The 22,117-nt window shown below is 41.6% G+C and overlaps 2 protein-coding genes across 3 annotated transcripts in view; one reads left to right on the forward strand and one right to left on the reverse strand.

Moving 5' to 3' along the window:
- Window positions 1–6,558, forward strand: part of eci2 (enoyl-CoA delta isomerase 2) — a 184,084-nt gene extending 177,526 nt beyond the window's left edge. For both annotated transcript variants that reach the window (XM_068054521.1, XM_068054511.1), the window contains exons 9-10: window positions 1,719–1,862; window positions 5,997–6,558. In XM_068054521.1, coding sequence (XP_067910622.1) covers window positions 1,719–1,862; window positions 5,997–6,152 — 300 coding nt within the window. In that variant the 3' untranslated portion in view covers window positions 6,153–6,558. The remainder of the gene's footprint in view (window positions 1–1,718; window positions 1,863–5,996) is intronic.
- LOC137382531 (uncharacterized) overlaps window positions 1,571–22,117 on the reverse strand; it is a 93,645-nt gene continuing 73,098 nt past the window's right edge. Inside the window, exon 6 of the mRNA XM_068054535.1 lies at window positions 1,571–6,731. Coding sequence (XP_067910636.1) covers window positions 6,494–6,731 — 238 coding nt within the window. The 3' untranslated portion in view covers window positions 1,571–6,493. The remainder of the gene's footprint in view (window positions 6,732–22,117) is intronic.

The raw sequence follows: 22,117 nt of genomic DNA on the forward strand, positions 1-22,117 counted from the left end.
GTGGGGATGTGAGAGGGAAAAATGGGATTAATGTAGGATTAGTATAAATGGGTGGTTGATAGTCGGCGCGGACTCCGTGGGCTGAAGGGCTTGTTTTGGTGCTGTATCTCTCTATGACTCTAAGAGGTGACGTGATATAAGTCTTTAAAATTTTGAAGGGGTTTGATAGGGTAGAAAAAGAAAAGATGCTTCCATTTGTGGTGAGTCCAAAACTGGTAGTCATAAATGTAAGATATCAGTAATATATCCAGTAAGAAATTCAGTAGAAACTTCTCTACCCAGAAAGTAGTTAGAATATGGAACTTGCCAGCACAGGAATTTGTTAAAGCAAAGAGCACAGAGCTGCATGTGGGAATCGAGACAAAGGGCTGAGGTTTGCCCTGACGTCGGGCTCCATGACCAGGGGTGGGGGAGGGGGGGCTGGAAGATCGCACCGCAAGCGGCCTGCCACGGAGCCCGACCCTGGGATTGCCAGGCCCAATCTTCCCGACAGCGGCAAGACTCCGTGGTGGCCCCCCTGCTGCTCAGCGACAGGACCTGACTTTAAATATTTAAATCAACTCTATGCATATATTTAAATCCAATTCCCCGTGATCTTACCTTCAGTTCCGAATCTTCAGTGCGACAGGCAACACTCATGCACCTTCACTTTCCTGACCAGGGAAAGCTGGCACCACCGAGATGGGGAAGGGGAGAGCTTAGGATTCTTAGTGCAGTGGTGGGGGAAGAAGGCAGGGTCAATGCTGCATTTTTAGTGTGGGGGGTAGAGGGGTGACCTCTGCACTTTGTGCAGTTGTGGGGAGAAGGGGTCAACTCTACAATTTCAGTGTATTGTGGGGAGGGATATGTGATGGGCCAAACATTTATTTTTAGTGTAGTTTGTTTGGTGGGCGGGAGGTGGGGGGGGGGGGTCAACTGTCACCTGTCAACGCAGGCCTGGCAGCTCTTTAAAAATGGTGCCAGAACCTGTACAGAAACAGGCACTGCTCGAGGCCACTTCTGCCACATGATTGGGGGGGTGGCCACCCTGCATATTACAATGAAAGAAAAATAAAAGCCAAAGTGTGCAATTATTGAAGAGGGGACATCACAGCCAAGCCTGATAGTATCTTACACTAATATAGCATTTAAATGGTGGCTAGGTACATAAGGGAGAAAGGATTTGAAGGACATGTTGATAGAGTGAGATGAAATAAGATAGGAGGAGGTTCGTGCAGAGCATAAATACAGCATAGACCTGATGGGCCAAAAGGCCTGTTTCTATGCTGTAAAATTCTATGTGGAGAAGCAACATTCCTATCCTGATGGTTTGATTGAAAAATTCCCACTGGTAGCAAGTAGGTGTCAACCAGCCTTCCTGCCAAATGTGTATTTTATTTCAAGGTTACAACACACAACAGCAAAACTGTTATTGTGTATCACAGAGCACTGTGATGGTTTTCTGGCACTCTGTAATGCAAATCATAATTTTGCTCAAGAATCTTAATGTAAAGTAGCAGAATTCAAGGAGTAAGCAGAAGCTTCGAAATTAACCTAGGAATTCAGGTGATTTGCGTAAATCACAGTAGTATATGTTGCAATTCTGAGCTCATTGATTGGATTACAATGTCATATCTCACTTACAGGTCTTCTGTTGTTCTATGAGTAGTCTGTTCGAAGCTATCTATTATTATGGGAGTAGTAAGTACCACATTATATTATTTCTATCATCCCATTAGGCAAATGAATTTCTTCTGTTCAACAAGAAATTAACAGCAGCTCAAGCTTGTGAACTGGGACTGGTGACTGAGGTATTCCCTGACAGTACATTCCAGAAAGAGGTTTGGAAAAGGTTGCATGCTTATGCAAAACTACCCAAAAATGTACGTAAACATTTTCGTTAGAATACTTTAAATAAAACTTTTCATACCGGTATCAAAATGTAGTTTATACTTGGATTGTATGCTCACTCTGACTTCTTGAAGTAATGTCTCTTATTCCACACTTACATTTCTGATTCAAAACTTCATACTTTTCCCTTTTTATTATTTGGTATATAAAGAGCTGAGGCAAAACATGGCTTTACAATACATATATTTAAATTCTTGCATCTGTGCAACCTTCTGTAGTATGACACTTATGCATTTGTTATTACATTGTACTTGTAACATTTTGTTCACTGACTCAAAGTAAAACCATAGCAAATGAGAACTGGAGGTAGAGAATGTACAAATCAAAAATGAAGAAAATGACTAAAAATTACTAGAAAGTGACCAATGAGACACACAAAAGGATGGGAGAGAGAAAGCGGGGGGGGGGGGGTGGAAGAGCAGGAAAAAGAGGGTGATAGAAGGGGAGGGGGGAAAAGAAAGGATAAGATGGACAGAAGGAGAGAGAGAGGAATAAGAAGAAATATGAGGGCAGGAGGGCTGAGAAACAGAGGGAGAACCAAATGGGAACAAGAAGTTGGGGGGCAGGAGGGGGAGTGAGAGAAAAAATAACGGAATAAGACGAAAGTGAAGGAGGGAAGAAAGAGATACAAGTGAAGAAAGTGAGATAGCAGTGAAAGAAGAAGACAAGGTAGAAATAAACGGAGAGGAGGAGACCATTTTTCAGGCTTACTTATTAGTACCCTTAATTTACAAGGAAAGATTTTTTTGAGGAACAGGTTGCAAACAAAAGGAAATGTTTTGAGAGTTACTGAATTATAATTTTTTGTTGCTTATATATGTCGCATGAACACATCACTAGCATATGTAGGCTTAAAAATATTCAAACAAAATACATTTTGCTACAGCTCTCCATGCTTTTGTTCCAATAAAATTAGATGTGCCCATCCCTGGCTTTTAACACAACCTGAGTAAAATAAGAAACAGGAGCACAAGTAGGCCCCTCAAAGTCTGCTCCACCATTTAATATGATCTTGGCTGATCCTCAAACTCAACTCTACTTTCCTGCCTAATCCCCATATCCCTTGATTCACTTAAGAGTCCAAAAATCTGTTGATTTTGATCTTAAATATGCTCAAATACTGAGTATCCATATCCTTCTAGAGTAGAGAATTCCGAAGATTCACAACTTTCTGAGCCAGAGAAAACAGCATACCAGCATCTACCCTGCCAAGGCTTCTCAGAATCTTATGTTTCAATGCGATCACGTCTCATTCTTCTAAACTCCAGAGAGTATAGGCACATTCTACTCAATCTCTCCTCATAGGACAACCCTTTCAGTCCAGAATTAACCTAGTTAACCTGCATTACACCCCCCTCTACGGCAAGTATATCTTTCCTTAGGTATGGAGACCAAAACCGTACAGGTCTCACCAAAGCAATAAGACTTATTCTTGTACTCCAACCCTCTTCTAATAAAGGCCATCATGCCCTTTCCCTTCCTAGTTGCTTGCTGTATCCGCCTGTTAACTTCCTGTGTTTCTTTAATAAGGTCACCCAAATCCCTGTGAACACCAACATTTAATAGTTTCTCACCATTTAAAAAATATTTTGTTTTTCTATTCTTCCTACCAAAGTGAATAACCTCACATTTCCCCACACTACACTCCATATGCCACTTTCTTGCCCACTCATTTAACTTATCTATATCCCTTTGCAGACTATTTGGGCTGCATTTTCCTGCAGGGTTAGCGACTCAAGACTCAGGACCAAATGGGAATCTTGAGCCCACATTTGCCAGCAGCAAGATTGGTGGCAAAATCTTCCGGGAGGCAGCCTCCTAATTGGCCGCCTCTGCGCACACCATCCTACCAGGAAAAGTGGGCGCTGCTGAGGTAGGTTGGAGACCGCAAGAGCGCCTGAACCTGGAGGTGCCTTCAGAGGAATGGATGCAAATAAAAATGATCAGGGCCAAAGCTGTTAGGCTCCTCAAAGTGGAGGAGAACCCGCTCTGGCGGAATTGTTTGGGACTGCAGGTGCGGCCTTTCCTGCCCACATGCCTCCAACTCCAATGGCCTCTTGCCTGCCATAGGGAAGCCGTTTTCACTGAGCTAGTGGCTCCTGCAGGTGGCAACATGCCTGCAAGACCACAAAATCGGCACTGGTTGGGATATTAACAATGGTAATTGGATGCTTGCCTCCTTGGAGTGGGCAGCCGATTTGCTTCCCAGCCTGCTGTTTTCCCAGCAACCCCCACCTCCAAGCCTGCCACCACAGGGCCGGGAAAATCCAGCCCTTTGTGTCATCCTCACAGCTTACTTTCTCACTTAGCTTTGTAGTGCCAGCAAACGTGGATACATTACAATCAGTCCTTTCATCTCCAACAACAACAATTTATATTTATATAGCACCTTTAATGTAATGAAACATCCCAAGACACTTCACAGGAACATTATAAAACTAAATATGACACCAAGCCACATAAGGAGGTAATCGGTCAGGTGACCAAAAGCTTCATCAAAGAGGTAGGTTTTAAGGAGTGTCAAAATGAGAAAGCGAGGAAGAGAGGCGAAGAGGTGTAGGGAGGAAATTACAGAGCTTAGGGCCCAGGCAACTGAAGGCATGGCCACCAATGGTGGAGCGTTTAAAATTGGGTATGCTCAAGAGGCCAGAATTAGATGAGCTGAGATATTTTGGAGGGTGTTAGACAATGTTCCGAAGAAGGGTCACTGACCCGAAACGTTAACTCTGCTTCTGTTTCCACAGATGCTGCCAGACCTGCTGAGTGGTTCCAGCATTTCTTGTCTTTATTTCAGATTTCCAGCATCCGCAGTATTTTGCTTTTATTATATCTTGGAGGGTTGTTGGGCTGGAAGAGATTACAGTGATAAGGAGGAGTGAGGCCATGGAGGGATTTGAAAACAGGGATGAGAATTTTAAAACCAAGGTCGTCTTTGTCAGGGAGCCAATGTAGGTCAGCAAACACAGGGGCAACAGGTGAATGGGACTTGGTGCAAGTTAGGACATGGGCAGAAGAGTTTTGGATGAACTCAAGTTTATGGAGGGTAGAACATGGGAGACCAACCAGGATTACTTTGGAATAATCAAGGCTAGAAATAACAAATGCATGAAAGAGGGTTTCAGCGGCAGATAAACTGAGGGAGGAGCAAGTTAGACAATGTTATGGAGATGGAGATAGGCAGTCCTATGGATGGAGCAAATATGTGGTTAGAAGATCATCTCGGCGTCAGATATGACACCAAGGTTTCAAGAAGTCTGGATTAGTCTCAGACAGTTGCCAGGAAGAGGGATGGCGTTAGTAGCTAGGGAACAGAGTTCCCTATTGTAAATAGCTGAGGCCTTGCGGCACCACACTAATAACAGCCTGCCAATCTGGAAATGACCCCTCTATTCCTACTCTCTCGTCTATCCTTTAACTAATCCTGTATCCATGTTAATGTATTACCCTTAACCCCATGAGCCTTTATCTTGTGCAACAGCCTTGCAAGCAGAGTTTGAACTTGGGTTTATCCTGGCTCATGGTACTGAATGTTAGCTACCGCTTCTACCTGATTTTTAAGACTGGGATAACTGTGGAGACTAGGAATATTAATAACCATTCAACCATAAATAGTTTTTTTTGTGTAAGTATGTTGATGGAAATCTTTATGGGCATTGTTACTTTGCTGTCTAGTGAGTGTTCTTTATTTCAAAGATAATGATCCAAAATACTGAGCTTTACATTTATTATCAGTTACTCCATGCATAAAATTAAAAGAAAATTATGGTTGATTATGCCAATGTGCTAATTTATATGGTGAATAATGTAATCATTCTGTAACCCTGCTATGTGTTACAGGCAGTGTCTGGTGTCATTTTTATGCTTTGAATATAAATTGCAACATCCGTATTCTTAACACATTGTTTACTTCAAGCTTTTATATATTTATGCTGCCTTTACTAGTCATTTAGATGGTTTTTCATTGCAAGGTATTTTGATAAAATTATTTTGTAAAGGATCCAATTGAATCAAATGATGCTGATTTTGCTGATAATTTCAAATCTAATAGCATATGATCGTCTCATTTTAAGGGTTTAATATTGTTATTCATGTTACTTTCTTTTCAGTCTTTGGTCTTTTCAAAGCAGCTAATAAGAGGTGTTGAAAAGGAAAAGCTGCATGCTGTCAATGTCCAAGAATGTGAAAGACTGGTGGAGAGATGGTTATCTGAAGAATGCATGAATGCCATAATGGGCTTTTTTGAAAAAAAATCAAAGTTATGAATTCATTTCCCTACTATACAATAATTGACATCCAGAAACCTAAATACTAGTTATGATTGCATAACATATATTATGCTATCAACATTTTAGATTATGTTACTGTTTCAGTTTTCTTTGTCAATTTTTCTCTGCCTTGCAATTAATTACTGAACGGTCAGCCAAACTATTATATGGTTTTACTGGACTAGTTATTCATAAATGTATAGCTTTAAACATCAGTTTTATGTGTGATTACTGTTTTGGAAAATTATGGATGATGGGAAGGGGAGAGCTGAAATCAGAAACATTGTCAGAATTTGTGAAAGTGAAACAATTTGTAATGCTACGTCGCGCTTGTACGTTTAAAATCTGTAATTTTGCATCATAAATGGATAATACCAAAAACAGTGATACAGCTTTTCTGGAAGTCCAGTTGAATGAGTATTCACTACTTTGCATGCTGACAGTATATCACTGAACACAACTTGGGCATGTCTATGTCCAGAAAAGATTACTGAATCAATGGGCCCATATTTGCACAGCTCCTGGAGGATGAACCATCTGTACAGTGTATCAGGCATGTCTTTTCTTATTGACCACCTTTAAGAGAAAATATTTGGAAAATGTTAAAACAGCACAAACTACATACAATTTAATCCTTATCACATAAACAATTAGAACCTAATTCCTTGATTGAAGTGTAACTGTTATAAAACTGAGGCAGAATTCAGTTTTATACAACATGAGACTAATGTCCGCATTAACCTTTTGTGTGGCACCTCATCGAATGTCTTTTGGAAATCCAAGTATACTACATCTACTGGTTCCTCTTTATCTACCTTTCTAGGTACAGTCTCAAAAACCTGTAATAAACCCCAGGGAAAACTAACCCTAAGCATGCCTAAATAAAAAAGGTTAAGTATTTACCATGATCAGCATCACCATCACCCCCCAGTGCCAAGATCCAGACCTCACAATCCCTCTTCTCTGAGGTGCTGATGCCTTTCACCTGATCCTTAGTTCAGGCCCCTGATCCCAACTCACCTGAGCTAGACTCATCTCCCTGATCCCTAGCTTGAATACCTACATGTGCAATGGATGAAACTTGGAGCACCTACCTCCTGCAGCACCATCTTCATTATGATGAAGTCTGAGGCCCAATATCAGAGGCTCCTCAGACCTCACTATTTGTGTGCAGGAGAATAACACTTCACTGCGAAGGGGATGTGTCCAAAAGTGGGCGCTTCCAAATTTAACCCACTTGATTATTTTGAAAATGTGATAAAATTTTATTCCGTTTCTGAAGTTTAATTTTTGAAAATTACAAACCAGCTTTTCAGCCAATGTGAGATTTATTATTCATATTAAGCACATAAACTTAAGTTTCAATTGATTCCTTTTTCACCTCTGGTAAATGACAGCTTCCAGTTTCAACAATGAGAACAACTTGTATTTACATAGCACCTTTAACATAATGAAACATCCCAAAGTACTTAGGAGCTTTAGAAAGCAAAATTTGACGGAGTTCATAAAGGGGACCAAAGATAATGGCTTTGGTCTCCCTAATATCCAATTGGAGGAAATTTTTCTCATACTGAGGCTAGATGTCGGACAAGTAGTCTTAGCAGCAGTGGAGTCGAGAGGAATGGTGGTGAAGTAGATCTGGGTGTCCTCAGCACATGTGAAAACTAACACTATGTTTTTGGATGATGCCACCAAGGGACAGCATGTAAATGAAAAATAAGAGGGGGCCAAGGATAGATCCTTAGGGGACAACAAAAGTAACAGTGCAGGAGCACGAAGAGAAGCCATGCAGGTGATACTGACTACGATTAGATAGACGAGAATGGAATTGGGCAAATGCAGTCCCACCCAGCTGGCTGACAGTGGAGAGGTGTTGAAGGAGGATTATGTCGTCAATCGTGTCAAAGTTTACAGCCAGGTTGAGAAGGACAAAGAGGGATAGTTTACCTTTGTCACAATCACATAAGATGTCATTTGATACGTGCTATTTTGGTACTCTGACGGGGGCAAAAACCTGATTGGAGCGATTAAAATATGGATTTCTGGGAAAGATGGGCACGAATTTGGGAGGCAACAACATGGTCAAGGCCTTTGAAGACTTCAAAGGTCACTGATCCTTCCCAATGGCTTTTGCATTGCCTGTTAAATGTTGTAGGCTTTTAGAAGTGTATTGGCTGCTTCAAACTTGATAAAAGGAACAGGAAAGCTGTTGATAGAAATGTTTAAGCTCTAACTCTTCCAAGACTTTCACCTCTAGCTCCACATTAGTAAAGGAATCAAGTGTAGGAAGGAAGTATTCCAGGAAAGAAGCACCGGATGAGCAATATTTTGCATCAGCTCAATTGGCCAGGGAGCACATATCCGTATCCTCTGTAGCTTGCACATCCTTTCTCAGTATAAAATGAAAATCTGCTTCACCTTAAAATCCTGCAGCTGTTCTGGCTGACAAGAGTGATTTAAGATTTTCAAATCTTAACTGTCTTTGCAGTTATCAGCAGCCCCCAGTTCAATAGCCCAATGTTTTCTAGAAATCAAACCTTCCCATTCCAATTGATACCAATGCATAACAGGAGAAAAGAACATTTGCAGATAAATGGCCTTCCCCTGCCTGCTCCTCACCCCACAAACAATCTCCAGGAAATGTAAGTGTAAGTAATTAATCAAACATTCTTCTCAGCAACTTTCTGCAGAACTCTACAGCAGGTACATTTGGCAACAACTGAGTCAAAACTCAGTCTGTTATACTGGCAAGTGGAGTTATTCGGATACAGACCTCATGGCAACTTAACATAATTTGGTTCAATATAAACACTGAAAGGCAGAAAGTACAGGGAAACATAAAGGTACTTGATTGGGGAAAGCAATCTCAGAAAGATAAATTGAAAAGAAAAACTAGCAGATAAGACAGTGGACAAACAATGGAAAATATTCACACAAATTACTAGGATACAAACGACATATTTTCAACAGGAAATAAGCATGCATCAAAAACTGGTGTTGCTTGGCTGGATAGAGATTCAAATTACAATGAGACTTAAAAGATATGTCGCAAAACCAGGGCTAATCACACAAAAGAAAACCAAGCAGAGTCTAGACAATATGGCGGAGGAAGCAAAAACGATTGGAAAGGCTTAGAGAGTGTATGAAGAAAGATTGGTAGATAACAAAAGGTGTAGGACCAATTAGGATTTTTTTAAATAAAGGGAATCTTATGGAAGATGAAGAAATGGCAGAGATACTAACAGTTTTTTTTGCCTCGGTTTTCACACAGTGTAGACAGATGATCAGTATGCTGCTGTACTTCTATGCTATGCATTTCAATGGAAAAATACTGAACATTTCAGTCCAGTGTGAGCTTGGGTTCTGGAATGCAAGTGTCAGCATTTTTAAAAAGAGGAATGCCTTGTTTTATGCCTTATTGTATACTTAACATCTTTACTCTCATTTGTTAACATTATGCAGAAGGGGATGTGTAAATTGAGGGTTGTTTGCAAGGTATGGTACCTGCGTGGAAGATTCTTATATCATTGTTGAGCAATACCAGATTACAAATGCAGTAAACAATGTTATGATCGAGGCAAGAGAGAAGTGCACTGTTTTTTCTAGTTCCACTTCTCCTTAGGTTGCAACATATATTTAAATGTTTACCCAGTTACCAATATGGTCAATCATAGACTCTATTTTATCCCAGAATAAAATACACCAACCAGGTTTGTAAATAAGCAACAAAATTATCGGTTTATTATAAAACAAGACTTAACCAGTAACAAAGCAAAGCATTAACATTATGAAATTTCTCTTTTACCTTAGCCCCTCACACACACACACACACACACCCATTACCTGAAAAAATAAAGATTTTCTCTTTAGAGCTCTGTTACAAAACAAAGGCAAAAAAAGAATGCTTTGGGCAAATACTTGCTAATTCTTGAAGAAAAAAAAGAAAATATGAAAAGATGTCAGTTGTCCCTGTCCGACAGCCAGCCTGTTTTTCAATCTGCCTGGCTCTGGCTGGGAAATGGAAACAAAAAATGCTAATCAGGCCCTGCCATTAAATTTGGCAGGACCTGAGGAAAACCAATTCATCCAGTGTAAGAACTCTGTTCAAAAGGGGGGAACATGGTCACTGTAGGCCTAACGTTAGTAGTAGCTAAAATTCTAGGGGATAACAGATAAATTTAATATTAAGACATGGGTTAAACACAGATTAGTAAAAGGCAAATTGCATCTGACAAATTTAAAGAAGTGCTTTTTGGAAAAAAATGGACTGTTGATAAAGAAAATGCAGTGGGCTTCATAATTCTCTTAAGTTGTTATGTGCTTTGTTGAATGATAATTTTCTTTAAATCCACTGACTGGAGATCTGAATTTGTATTTTTTTAAAAGACATTTTAAAAAGAAAAGCTACAAGGATGACTTTGCTGGCAGCTTAAGATGGCTACCTAATTTGCAACACTGCATCCTACACAGCAATGCTTGTGAGGAGGGAGAAAAAATATCTGCTTATATCCCAGCAAGAACCAAGACCCAGGAATTATCTGTTCTTTTTAGCAAAACAGAAATACTGCTAACAAGCCCCTCCCTATCTGTGGCTTTAAGCTTGTGTCTTTCTGCAGCAGAGAAAGGAAAAGCAACTGGACTTTGACACATGCAGACTCGAGTGGGGGTCTCTTTCTCTCTCTCTCTCTCCATTCCAGCTTGAAAGCTTTCAAATCCTGCTTGTTGACTGACCACATACTCCAGCTACAATCAGAAACCAGTTGGAAGAAATCATCTCCATCGCTGTCTCCAAGAGACCCACTAAACTAGTCATCTACTTCTTTAAACGAAAAGCCTCAGGACCAACAAATTTGGCTAGAAGCCAGCCGAATCATCAAACGCAACAGACTGTATACCGCTTTTTTTCTACGGACTCTAACTCAATCAATCTACCTTTTCCCACTCCATAACCAATTTGTGTGCACGTAAACTCCAGAGTGTGTGTGTGAGCAAAAGTTGGCGCGTTGTTTATTCTTTTTATTGGTTTGGTTTAGGTACAATAAAGTTAACCACTTTCTTCGTTTACTCAAGATAACCTGTCCAATTGATTCTTATTATGCTCATAGCAAGTAAGTAATCAACCACCTACTGAATTGGCCAGTACATCCACTTTAAGAAAGAATTAAACCTGTTGTGGTCAAAGAAGGAGAGGAAAAAGAGGGAACCCCTTCGACCCCTCCTCACTAGACCGTAACATAGTAATAAAATTAAATGCACTAATGCTTAAAGCCTCTGAATCTTAGGGTCTTTTCATATGGCCAGTTTTTGTGCTACTCGGGTACAATGTTAATTGTATGTGGAGATTTGAACTAATAAGAGCCGGAATTTCAGTACGGTAACTAATCGATGAACAGTAAATTTCAGCATTCAACTCAAACCCACAAATGTACGTTGATTAGTCTCACAAGCCAAAAAAAAGTAAGATGGCCTTTTAAAATAACGATTTTAACAGTAATTCGATGGAGAACACTGAATATGGAAAGTTTTTTAAACTATTATTTTCATGTGGTTTTCATGAATTCGCTTTTACCCAATAAATGTTAGAAACCTAAGTTGCTTTTAGGGAGCCTGCATGATTAGTTGGTGCAACATGAGTGTAGCACAGTTTAACTTGTCCAATGGTATTCCAATTTTAATACTGTCTGCCATATGGAGTATCTATTCTGAACTTTTCTTCTGGCTGTTGCCGCAATTATACACGTTTTGGGTGCTTTTCCATACTTTTTAAAAATTTCAGTGCTATACAGGCAGGGATAGGCACCAACATGTTGCACCACGGACATCTGACAAAATTACTGACTCAGCCACCGACATGGGGGCAAGTAATCTGTATATAAAGTGTACTGTCAACCTAATGCCATCAAAACACAGTCTGATTTAAAATACATTTTTCCCTGTAAATAAAGTAGCTAAGCATACAAACATCAACAGAGAGCAGCACAACTGTATTAGCTAGCAAGCAAGCAAAACAGTATGCAATGTCCATGTGAAATACTTTTGTTGACAGACTAGAGCTAGCTACACCATGTGCCAAGTTGCATTAGCATGTAGCCAGCCAGCTAAACCATTACGTTATAAAAACCAGGAAAGTGAGAAGTAACATTATGTCGTTCAACCAGTAAAATAGCAAATAATTTTCCACACTGGAAAAAGAGATTAGCTCGCTGTCCTAGTTAGCTAGCAAGCTAATAATAATAAATTGATGTAAATCAAAAAAAGCAGCAGGCCAATACTGAGCCCAGGGGCAACCCATTAAGCACTTCACCATCACACTCCCTGCCACCAACCTCAATATTAACCAAAACCTGTTATTTGCTATCCTCCATTCTTTTTTATCCAGACCCAGGCTTTGCCCGGAATCCCCACAGTTTTGAGCTTTCAGTTTAATTAATAACATTAAAGTACACATCATAGTGTTTACAACAGTCAAGGAGAATTATCACATTCAAAGCATTTTAATACTATGAGGTGGACCAAATTCAAATTTGACATCCCTAATGAGTTGGTGTTAAAAGCCTTTGATTCATGCTTGATGGACTGAAATCAACCTGCAGCGGAGCCTGTTCTAAGGCAGAGAAAGAGGTAGAAATGTTAACATTAACAATGAAGCGAGCTCATTTGTTTAATTTAGGCAGTGGGCCCTTACCTGGTACATCTAAGAGGTGCAAATTTATATTTATGGTCGCCATGACAATTAGGCTGTCAAGGGCTTTGAAGGTTCATGATAAGCAGCTTGAGAGACATCATTGGTCAACGCCAGAATCAATGAACTGATGGAAAATCGGCAACCGGTTTACATCAGAATCAATTTTATTGATAGAAAATCAAGCACTGTATAACAGACTACCAATTCACCATTTACCCATTTTGTGCTACTGAAATTCACCAATTTCACCTCATAACTTTTTCTTTAGCATTGTTTTCTCTGTAATTGACAGTCTGCTCCATATTGTTACTTGCTGTTTCATGTTCTAGGACCTAGCCCGATGCCCCAGTGATCCTGGTCTTTTCTAATTACTTTGGCTCCTGGTAATTTTAATTACCACTGACCTCAACATTTTATCACGGACACTGGTGTCTTGGACAGCCAAGTTGCCAAACCCTATGTACAGGGAGTAGGCTTGCTAGTGCTGAAGTACTTTTTTTGGTGACTTAAATTCTTGTGCACAAACCTGATATGAGCAGAGGCCACACAGAGTAGGACAAGTTGCTGGAGGAGAAGGAGGATGAAAGTTTTCTCAGCAGGAGACCATGGGCTGGATTTTATAATCTAAAAAATGGGAGCCCACCTGTGCGGGCCACACGTCACATTTTTAAAGGGCTGTCAACTCCAACCTACCTGCATCAACTTAATCCCACCATGGGACCTCTGACTTTAACTCTGGACTCCCTTCTATTGTCTCCCCTCTATTCCCATTTACCACCAAGATAAAAGCATACTAATAATTGCTAAATAAACAGGATTACATAACTTAAGTTTTCCCCGTGGCCATCTGTGTGTGCGTTATGTCTGCTACTTCGGACCCAAACCTATCACTTCTATTTTCCACTTTTTTTTTACCCCATTTAACTTCTTTTCTCTTTATCCCTCCTAGCCCTCTCTCTCTCCTGTTGTCATGGCTCCTTTCGTTTCTTCCCTCTCGGGTACTCTGCCCTCCCAAATCCCTACTCCAATCCTCAGTACTCCTTGATCTTCCTCTTCCCCTGCTGCCGTACCAGGTTTGACTCCCTCTTAAATAAGCCTACAACTTCCCTCTACCTCAGAGGGTTGTGAATCTTTGGAATTCTCTACCCCTGAGAGCTGTGGATACTCAGTCATCGAATAAATTCAAGACAGAGATTGATAGATCTTTAGATACTAAGGGAATATGGGGATAGGGTGGGAAAGTGGAGTTGAGGTAGAAGCTTAGTTATGATCTTTTTGACTGGTGGAGCCGACTCAAGGGGCCGAATGGCCTATTCCTTCTCCTAGTTCTTATGTTCTTAAAGAGGACCAGCTGTCTACTATCTACTGTTTCCATTTATAATATAAAAGGGAGCTCTGCACAAATATCTCTTTCCAAGCAGACTCTAGCCAGCAGTTTAATGCTAAGTATCAAGCAGTATCTGAAAGATACCAATAAATGAGCAGATATCTCCTTTATAACAGTATGTTATTATGTGACAATTCAATAGGATATATTTTCATTTTAAACAAGTGCACATTTACAGGGCAGTGAGTAGAGAATACACCATGTAGTACAGAGCACAAGAATTTAAGTCACCAAAAAAAGTACTTCAGCACTAGCAAGACTACTCCTTGTACACAGGGTTTGGCAACTTGTCCGTCCAAGACACCAGTGTCCGTGATAAAATGTTGAGGTCAGTGGTAATTAAAATTATCAGGAGCCAAAGTAATTAGAAAAGATCAGGATCATTGGGGCATCGGGCTAGGTCCTAGAACATGAAACAGCAAGTCACAATATGGAGCAGACTGTCAATTACAGAGAAATCAATGCCAAAGAAAAGGTTATGAGGTGAAATTGGTGAAAGTCAAAGCAAAATAATTTATTTTCCAATGTCCCCTATCTACTCCATTTAAGATCATGTACTTTAAATATGTAGAATTGTTTGCCTCAGTCACATCAAGTTTCCCAAAAAATATTCTAACATTAGCATCTTGCTATTATATTCCAGGAAATTACAAAACAGTACCAGGAAAGAAACACCTCTGGGCTCCCATATGCTCTCTTGCCCCTGACCATCATCAGTAAATCCAATTTTCATTGGTGTATCTTAAAATATGTTTCACAATGCAATTAACAGTTCATTGCTTTTATGTGTGTCCAGCTATAGGAGCAGCTTAACACACATGCAAGCAATCAAATAGCCTCAAAAACATCAATCTGGTTTTCTAACATAGATACAAATTACAGGTGGTTCTCCAAGAACATAAAGCACAATGTTCATTGAGTAACACATTCACCTTTCTGTCTGCAAATGCTCCGCCTTCTCCTCTGCCAAATTTATTTGCCTTTGGGTAATCTCATAGTGTACAATGCAGAATGTTCTCTTTAAATCAAGTCCGAGAGTGACCCATATTACAGCAGAGATAGCAGGAAGTGAAATTAAAACCTATCTGAAATGTTTACCTTATGCTCCTAGCATTACAGGTCATGTGTCTTAAGGTTCGCATAAATATCACACCATCTGGCCTAATCAAATTTCAGGTTCAGTTGCTGAACCATTCTGGCAGACCATGGAACATTATCAGTTTGCAATTATAAGCTCTTCTCTTTCAGTACATTATTATTGTCCTTTTATAGGTTTTACAATTAGATTTTTTAAATAATGGAAATAGTTATATGCAGAGAAATTGAAAACAAGATAATATAAGGAAAAGAATATCACATTCATTATTATTCATTACTACTTTTAATTCATTTATGTTAAAGGAAGACATAATTTACTTGTACTCACAGGACTCATTGGTTGACTTATTTCTTAAATTATAGCCAATGGTCCAACCATCATTATATTAAAGGGGAATTTTGGAGCACAGAAGGGTAAGTACTAGGTATATTAAGTATTTAGTCCTATTCTCTTAAACTTCTGATTATTAATTTTTAACTGAGTTGTTTTTTAATTAATCCCATTTATAGGTCTTTTAGGTCAATCACCACCCAATATATTAAACACAAATGTAAACAGAATTGCCTTTAAAAAACTGAATTGATTCAAAGCAAGAGTACCCGACAGTCTCAGAATACTGTAGACACTTACTGCAGTGAAGTTCCTCTTCGACTGGTACTAGTTTGACTGAACTCCACTGAGTATCAGCAAGGGAAACCATTGGGGAAGTGGGCTACTTGGCTTAACTTCAAAGGAGTCCATCTAAAAGCTATCCATAAAACTGGCATCTGGAACAGTTTCTATACATCACATACGAAATATTCTTGCCTTGACTGGTATTTCTTAAGAGGACTAGAATTTGTCAAAATGCATTTATGTCGTAAGTCAAAAAATGTGGCCCGAGAAACTGGGGGAGAATATTCTCAAGTGACAGGAGGGCATTCACCATGGTCTCCTGGAACCTTGCTGGATTTTAGGGACAGAGAGGAATTTCCTAAAAATTTTCCTAAACTAGCCTCAGGTTCGTGCTTTGTTTTTTTTCCCATAGGATTGCATCGGTGGTCACTGGTGTTAAAGAGGCTACACCATGTTTGGATGGGGCTGCCTGATGGACCAGATGGCTGCCATCTGTCTTCCTTTATATACTCATATTATAGGTCTTCCCACAAAAGCATGCATATTAATTGAGAGAGTCATGCTGAACTAATCAGAAAAAAGTAGAGGATCCTATGTCCCTTACGGAGGAATAAAAGAGGTTTAATGACTTTGAAAGGAAGGCATAACTAGGCCTGCCAACTGTCTTACATTTGTCAATGAGCTTACATTTGAGATCATAATTTAACGCCCTCCTTCCTGAGGATTGTGATTTCACATCAACTCAATGCAGAGCCCATCTATTGAGACACTTTGAGTTGTGGGAAAACTGCACCGACAAGTGGTATCTTGTCAGCTGGGTAGACACTTGCAGAGAAATCTTCATGGAGGTGGTAAGAGGAAGCACCTCAACTAGCTGTAGCATGGAATTAAACTACCCTGACAACTTTATTGTTCTCCGAAAACTCAAAGGGTTGAAGAGCAGGCAGAGATTATAATCAATAGAAAGATGGATTAAACTGAGCAATAATAATAATAACAGTTAGTTACTTGACGACATCTGTTAGGTTTAATCGATTGAAGCAGAAACCGAATGAACAGTGCCTAATTTTAGCATTATGGTGGCGTAAAGTAAACCAAACTGAATGCATGACTCAAAATGGCCCATAGCAAATTCTAGGGAAAAAGATCAAAGCGTGAAGCTGAGGCTCTTATTGAAACTCAGAACCAGAGAAAAGGACAACATTCATCTTCCAAACTCTGTAAATGGAAGAGATAATTTGGTTATTTTATACATGTGTCATTCATAACATATCATTAAAAACACATAGAAGGTCAGTTCTAATACAAAAGCAAAATACCGCAGATGCTGGAAATTAAAATAAAAACAGAGAATGCTGGAATTGCTCAGCTGGTTTGGCAGCATCTGTGGAGAAAGAAACAGTTAATATTTCAGCTCTGTGACAGGGTGGAGGGCCGGAGAGATTAAGTAACAAAAGGTTTCTTGGTGTAAGGCCAAAGGGAGTGGTAATGGGACAAGTCAAGAAACAAAGATAGGCTGAATTTTATTAGCCCTCTAGGGCCAGGCAGGGAGGCATGGGGCCCCACAAAATAGCAAGGGAAGGTGGGACATGCAGTGCCCATTGCCTTCCCGATGCCATTTAATTTTGCCAGGGGTCTACCCACCCAGAGGCCAATTGAAGCCCTTAAGTGGCCAATTAATGGCCACTGAGGGGCCTCTTCCTGCCGCTGCTGGCACTTTACTAGTAACGGGGAGGGGGGGGGTCCCTCTGCAACGGTGGAGGCCACCCAGCAACACCAGGTGGCCTCCCTGTGGGCTGTGGAGGGGCCCTCCAGCTTGGGCAATCTGTAGCCCATGGAGGGCTCACAGTGGCAGAGGCCACCCCTGTGTCAACACCACCCCCCTCCCACAACAGCCATCCTCCCCACCCTCAGCAGCCCGTACCCCTCACTGGCCCTGGCAAGCCTATTTACCGACATTACAGCGGCATGGTTGCAAGGTGACCAAGGCTGGGAACTAAATATTCAAGGGTATTTGACATTTCAGAAGGATAGGAAGAAAGAAAAAGGAGGTGGGCTATCTCTGTTAATAAAGGATGAGATCAGTACAGTAGTGAGAAATGATCTTGGCTCAGAAGATCAAGATGTAAAATCAGTTTGGGTGGTGTTAAGAAATAGCAAAGGAAAGAAGTCACTGATGGGAGTAGTTTATAGGCCCCCTAACAGTAGCTACACTGTAGGACAGAGTATAAATCAAGAAATAATGGCGGCTTTTAGGAAAGGTATTGCAATAATCGTGGGTGATTTTAATCTTCATATAGATTGGGCTAATCTACTTGGCAAAGGTAGCCTGGAGGATGGGTTCATAGAGTGTATTAGAGAGTTTCTTAGAACAACATATTCTGGAACCAACCCAGGAGGAGGCTACTTTTTAGACCTGGTAATGTGTAATGAGACAGGATTAATAAATGACCTCATAGTAAAGGATCCTCTTGGCAAGAGTGATCATAACATGATAGGATTTCACATTCAGTTTAAGGGTGAGAAGTTTGGGTCTGAAACTAGTGTCTTAAACTTAAATAAAGACAATTACAAGGGTATGAAGACAGAGTTGGCTAAAGTGGACTGGGAAAATAATTTAAAAGGTAAGACAGTAGAGAAGCAGTGGCAGATACTTAAGATGATATTTCATAACTCTTAACAATATTCCATTGAGAAAGAAAGACTCTATGAGAAGATTGCACCAGGAATTTAAGGATGGTATCAAATTGAAAGAAAAGGCATACAATGCTGCAAAGATTAGCATTAGGCCAAAGGATCGGGAAGATTTTAGAAACCGGCAGGGGATGAAAAATGAATAAAAAGGGAGAAATTAGAGTATGAGAATAAACTAGCAAGAAACATGAAAACAAACAACAAAAGCTTCTACAAATACATAAAAAGGAAGAGCGTAGCTAAAATAAATGTTAGATAAAAGGGAACCAGTAGACATAGTATATTTAGATTTCCAAAAGGCATTCAGTAACGGTGCCACATAATAGGTTACTACACAAGATAAAAGCTCATGGTGTTGAGGGCAATATATTAGCATGGATGGAGCATTAGCTAACTAACAAGAAATAAAGAGTCAGGATTAATGGGGCATTTTCAGGTTGGCGAATTGTAACTAGTGGAGTGCCACAGGGATCACTGCTGCGGCCTCAACTATTTACAATCTATAATAATGATTTGGATGAAGGGACCGAGTGTATTGTAGCCAAATTTGCAGATGATGCAAAGATGGGCACGAAAGCAAATTGTGAAGAGGACACAAAGGCCAGAATTTTACCCACCGTCCGAAAAATCAGCGGCAGGAAATCCTACCTAATGGAGCTACTGGCCAGTCAGCAGGCTGACAGCTCTTGGTCCCAGCAGCATCACCAGGTGCAGTGGCCACTGCCCAGCCATCACAAGCAAGGTGAAAGACAACCCTGGAATGACGGTAAGTTTTTGGGGCCTCTCTGGGGACGATCGGCCAGGCCCCAGTGAGGCAAGGGGTGTCGGTTGCGGCGGAGGGGGAGGAATGTTATGTGGTGGGGGCGGTTGGGGCTTCGGGGACGGCCCTCCAGAGAGTACTGGGTGCCAGATCAGGAGGGCACCACCCCTTCCCCCTAGCCTGCAAGAAGGCCACCAGTTTTTACCTGGCGGTGTTCTTGGGGCCTTTGCTGTCTGCACGCCAAGGGTGAAATACCGGCTGCAGCGGGTGGAGGCCCTTAAATGGCAGTTAATTGGCCACTTAAGGGCCTTGATTGTCCTGAGGCGGGTAGGCGGCTTCTCATTGCTGCCGTCCCGTGTAAAATTACAGCGGGAGTGGGAGAGGCTCGGGAATGGCCCCCCCCCCCCACCTCCCACTCAATTTTATGACCCCCCCCTTGCCCCTACCATCAGCCCGCTCGTTTGGGGGCCGTAAAATTCCAGTCAAAGTGTCTGCAAAGAGATATACATAGGTTAAGTAAGTGGGCAAAGACTTGGCAGATGGAGTATAATGTGGGAAAATGTGAGGTTGTCCACTTTGGCAGGAAGAATAGAAACGCAGTATTATTTACATGCAGAAAGACTGCAGAATGCTGTGGCACAGAGGGATCTGGGTGTCTTCGTACATGAATCACAAAAGGTTGTCATGCAGGTACAGCAAGCACTTAAGAAAGCAAATGGAATGTTGGCATTTATTGCAAGGGGGATGGATTCTAAAAGTAGGGAAGTCTTGCTGCAGCTGTACAGGGCATTGGTGAGACTGCACCTAGAGTACTGTGTACAGTTTTTGTCTCCTTCCTTAAGGAGGGATGTAGTTGCAGTAGAAGCAGTTCAGAGAAGGTTCATTCGGCTGATTCCTGGGATGAAGGGGGTGTCTTTAGGAGGAAAGGTTGAGCAGATTGATTGCAGTTCAGAAGAATGAGAGATGAATTTATTGAAACATATAAGATTCTGAGGGGGCTTGACAGGATAGATGCTGAGAGGATGTTTCCCCTCCGGGGAATCTAGAACTAGGGGGCACAGTTTCAAAATAAGGGGTCTCCCTTTTAAGATGGAGATGAGGAGGAATTTCTTCTTTCAGAGGGTTGTTAATCTTTGTAATTCTATACCCCAGAGAACAGTGGAGGCTGAGTCATTGAATATTTTCAAGGCTGAATTAGACAGATCTTTGATCCACAAGGGAGTCAATGGTTATGGGGGGCAGGCAGGAAAGTGAAGTTAAGGCCACAATCAGATCTTATTGAATGCCAGAGCAGGCTCAAGGGCTGAATGGCCTACTCCTGCTCCTTTTCTAATGATCTTATGATCCTATCTGCATTCTGGGCCTCCAGTGCTGGTCCTGGTCCCAGGCCTACTGCAGTTCCGGTAGTGGCCAACTCCCGGTGGTGCTGCTGAGACTGCTAAGCTGCTGACGCTCTGATTGGCTTGCACTCTTGGAGGTTGGATCGCCATCCTTAAAGGGATAGGAACCCCGGCTTTGGGCAGTTAACTGCATGAGCGCCATAAAATGCAGACAGGGGTACCTAAAACAGCCTCGCTTTTCTGGTCCAGCGTTGGGACCCCAGCTGCCTGCATAAAATTCATCCCGATATGTCCAGATAAGGTATAAATTGCAGGATGCTGAATAGCTGCTGTCCGAAAGCAAAGTCAAGGAAGTAAGAGAGAACCGAGAGAAAAAGAAGCGAAACCAGCAAAGAAACACGAAACAAAATGGGGGCAGATGTTCTGATCTAAAATTGTTGAACTCAGTGTTGAGTCCAGAAGGCTGTAAAGTGCTCAGTTGAAAGATGAGGTGCTGTTCCTCAAGCTTGTGTTGAGTTTCACTGGAACATTGCAGCAGGCCAAGGACAGAAAGGTCTGGGTGGGAACAAGGTGGAGAATTAAAACAACCGATGACTGGAAGCTCAGGATCATGCTTGCAGATTGAATGAAGGTGTTTGGCAAAGTGGTCACCCAGTCTGAGTTTGGTCTCTACATTGAGCAGTGTATACAGTATACTAAATTGAAAGAAGTACAAGAAAATTGCTGTTTCACTTGGAAGGACTTTTTGGAGCCTTGCATAGTGAGAAGGGAGGAGGTAAACGGGCAGGTGTTGCTTCTCCTACATTTGAATGAAAAGGTTTCTTACAGCACCTTTATTAAAGATGGAAGTTGGGCTCCTGATGCTGCCGGCTCAATCACAGGGCCAACAGCTCGAGAGCCTCGGCAGCCCCACCGGGAGAGGTGAGCCTGCAGAGGCAGGTCTGAGAATGTGAGGACGCCTCAAAATGGAGGTACCCCCGGAGGTGAAAAAGTAAGTAATGATTTTAGAGGGGTTAAGCAGGCGGGCCCCTCTGTGCGGACGGGAAACCCCTCGGGCGGCAGGGTTTGAGCCGCAGGTGCGGCTTTTGATGCCAGCAGCCCCCTCTTTGGGGGATGGAGCCTCTGGCTCTGATGAAACCCCAGCCTGTAGCAGGGAAGTCATTTCCATTGAGGGGCAACCACCCCATGCTGCAGGGGGCCGCTCCGCAGCTGGCAAAATGCCGGTGAGCCCTCTAAATCGCCTCTAATTGGCTGCCCACCTCCATTCAGCACACAGTCGAACTACATCGCATTTGGCCTCTGGGAAACATCCCTGGTGGTAGAATGCACCGGATAGCTGCCCTGACACGGCTCCCCACTAATTCCCCCCCCCCCACCAACCC

Source organism: Heterodontus francisci, chromosome 2, assembly GCF_036365525.1.
Source record: "Heterodontus francisci isolate sHetFra1 chromosome 2, sHetFra1.hap1, whole genome shotgun sequence".
Taxonomy (NCBI): domain Eukaryota; kingdom Metazoa; phylum Chordata; class Chondrichthyes; order Heterodontiformes; family Heterodontidae; genus Heterodontus; species Heterodontus francisci.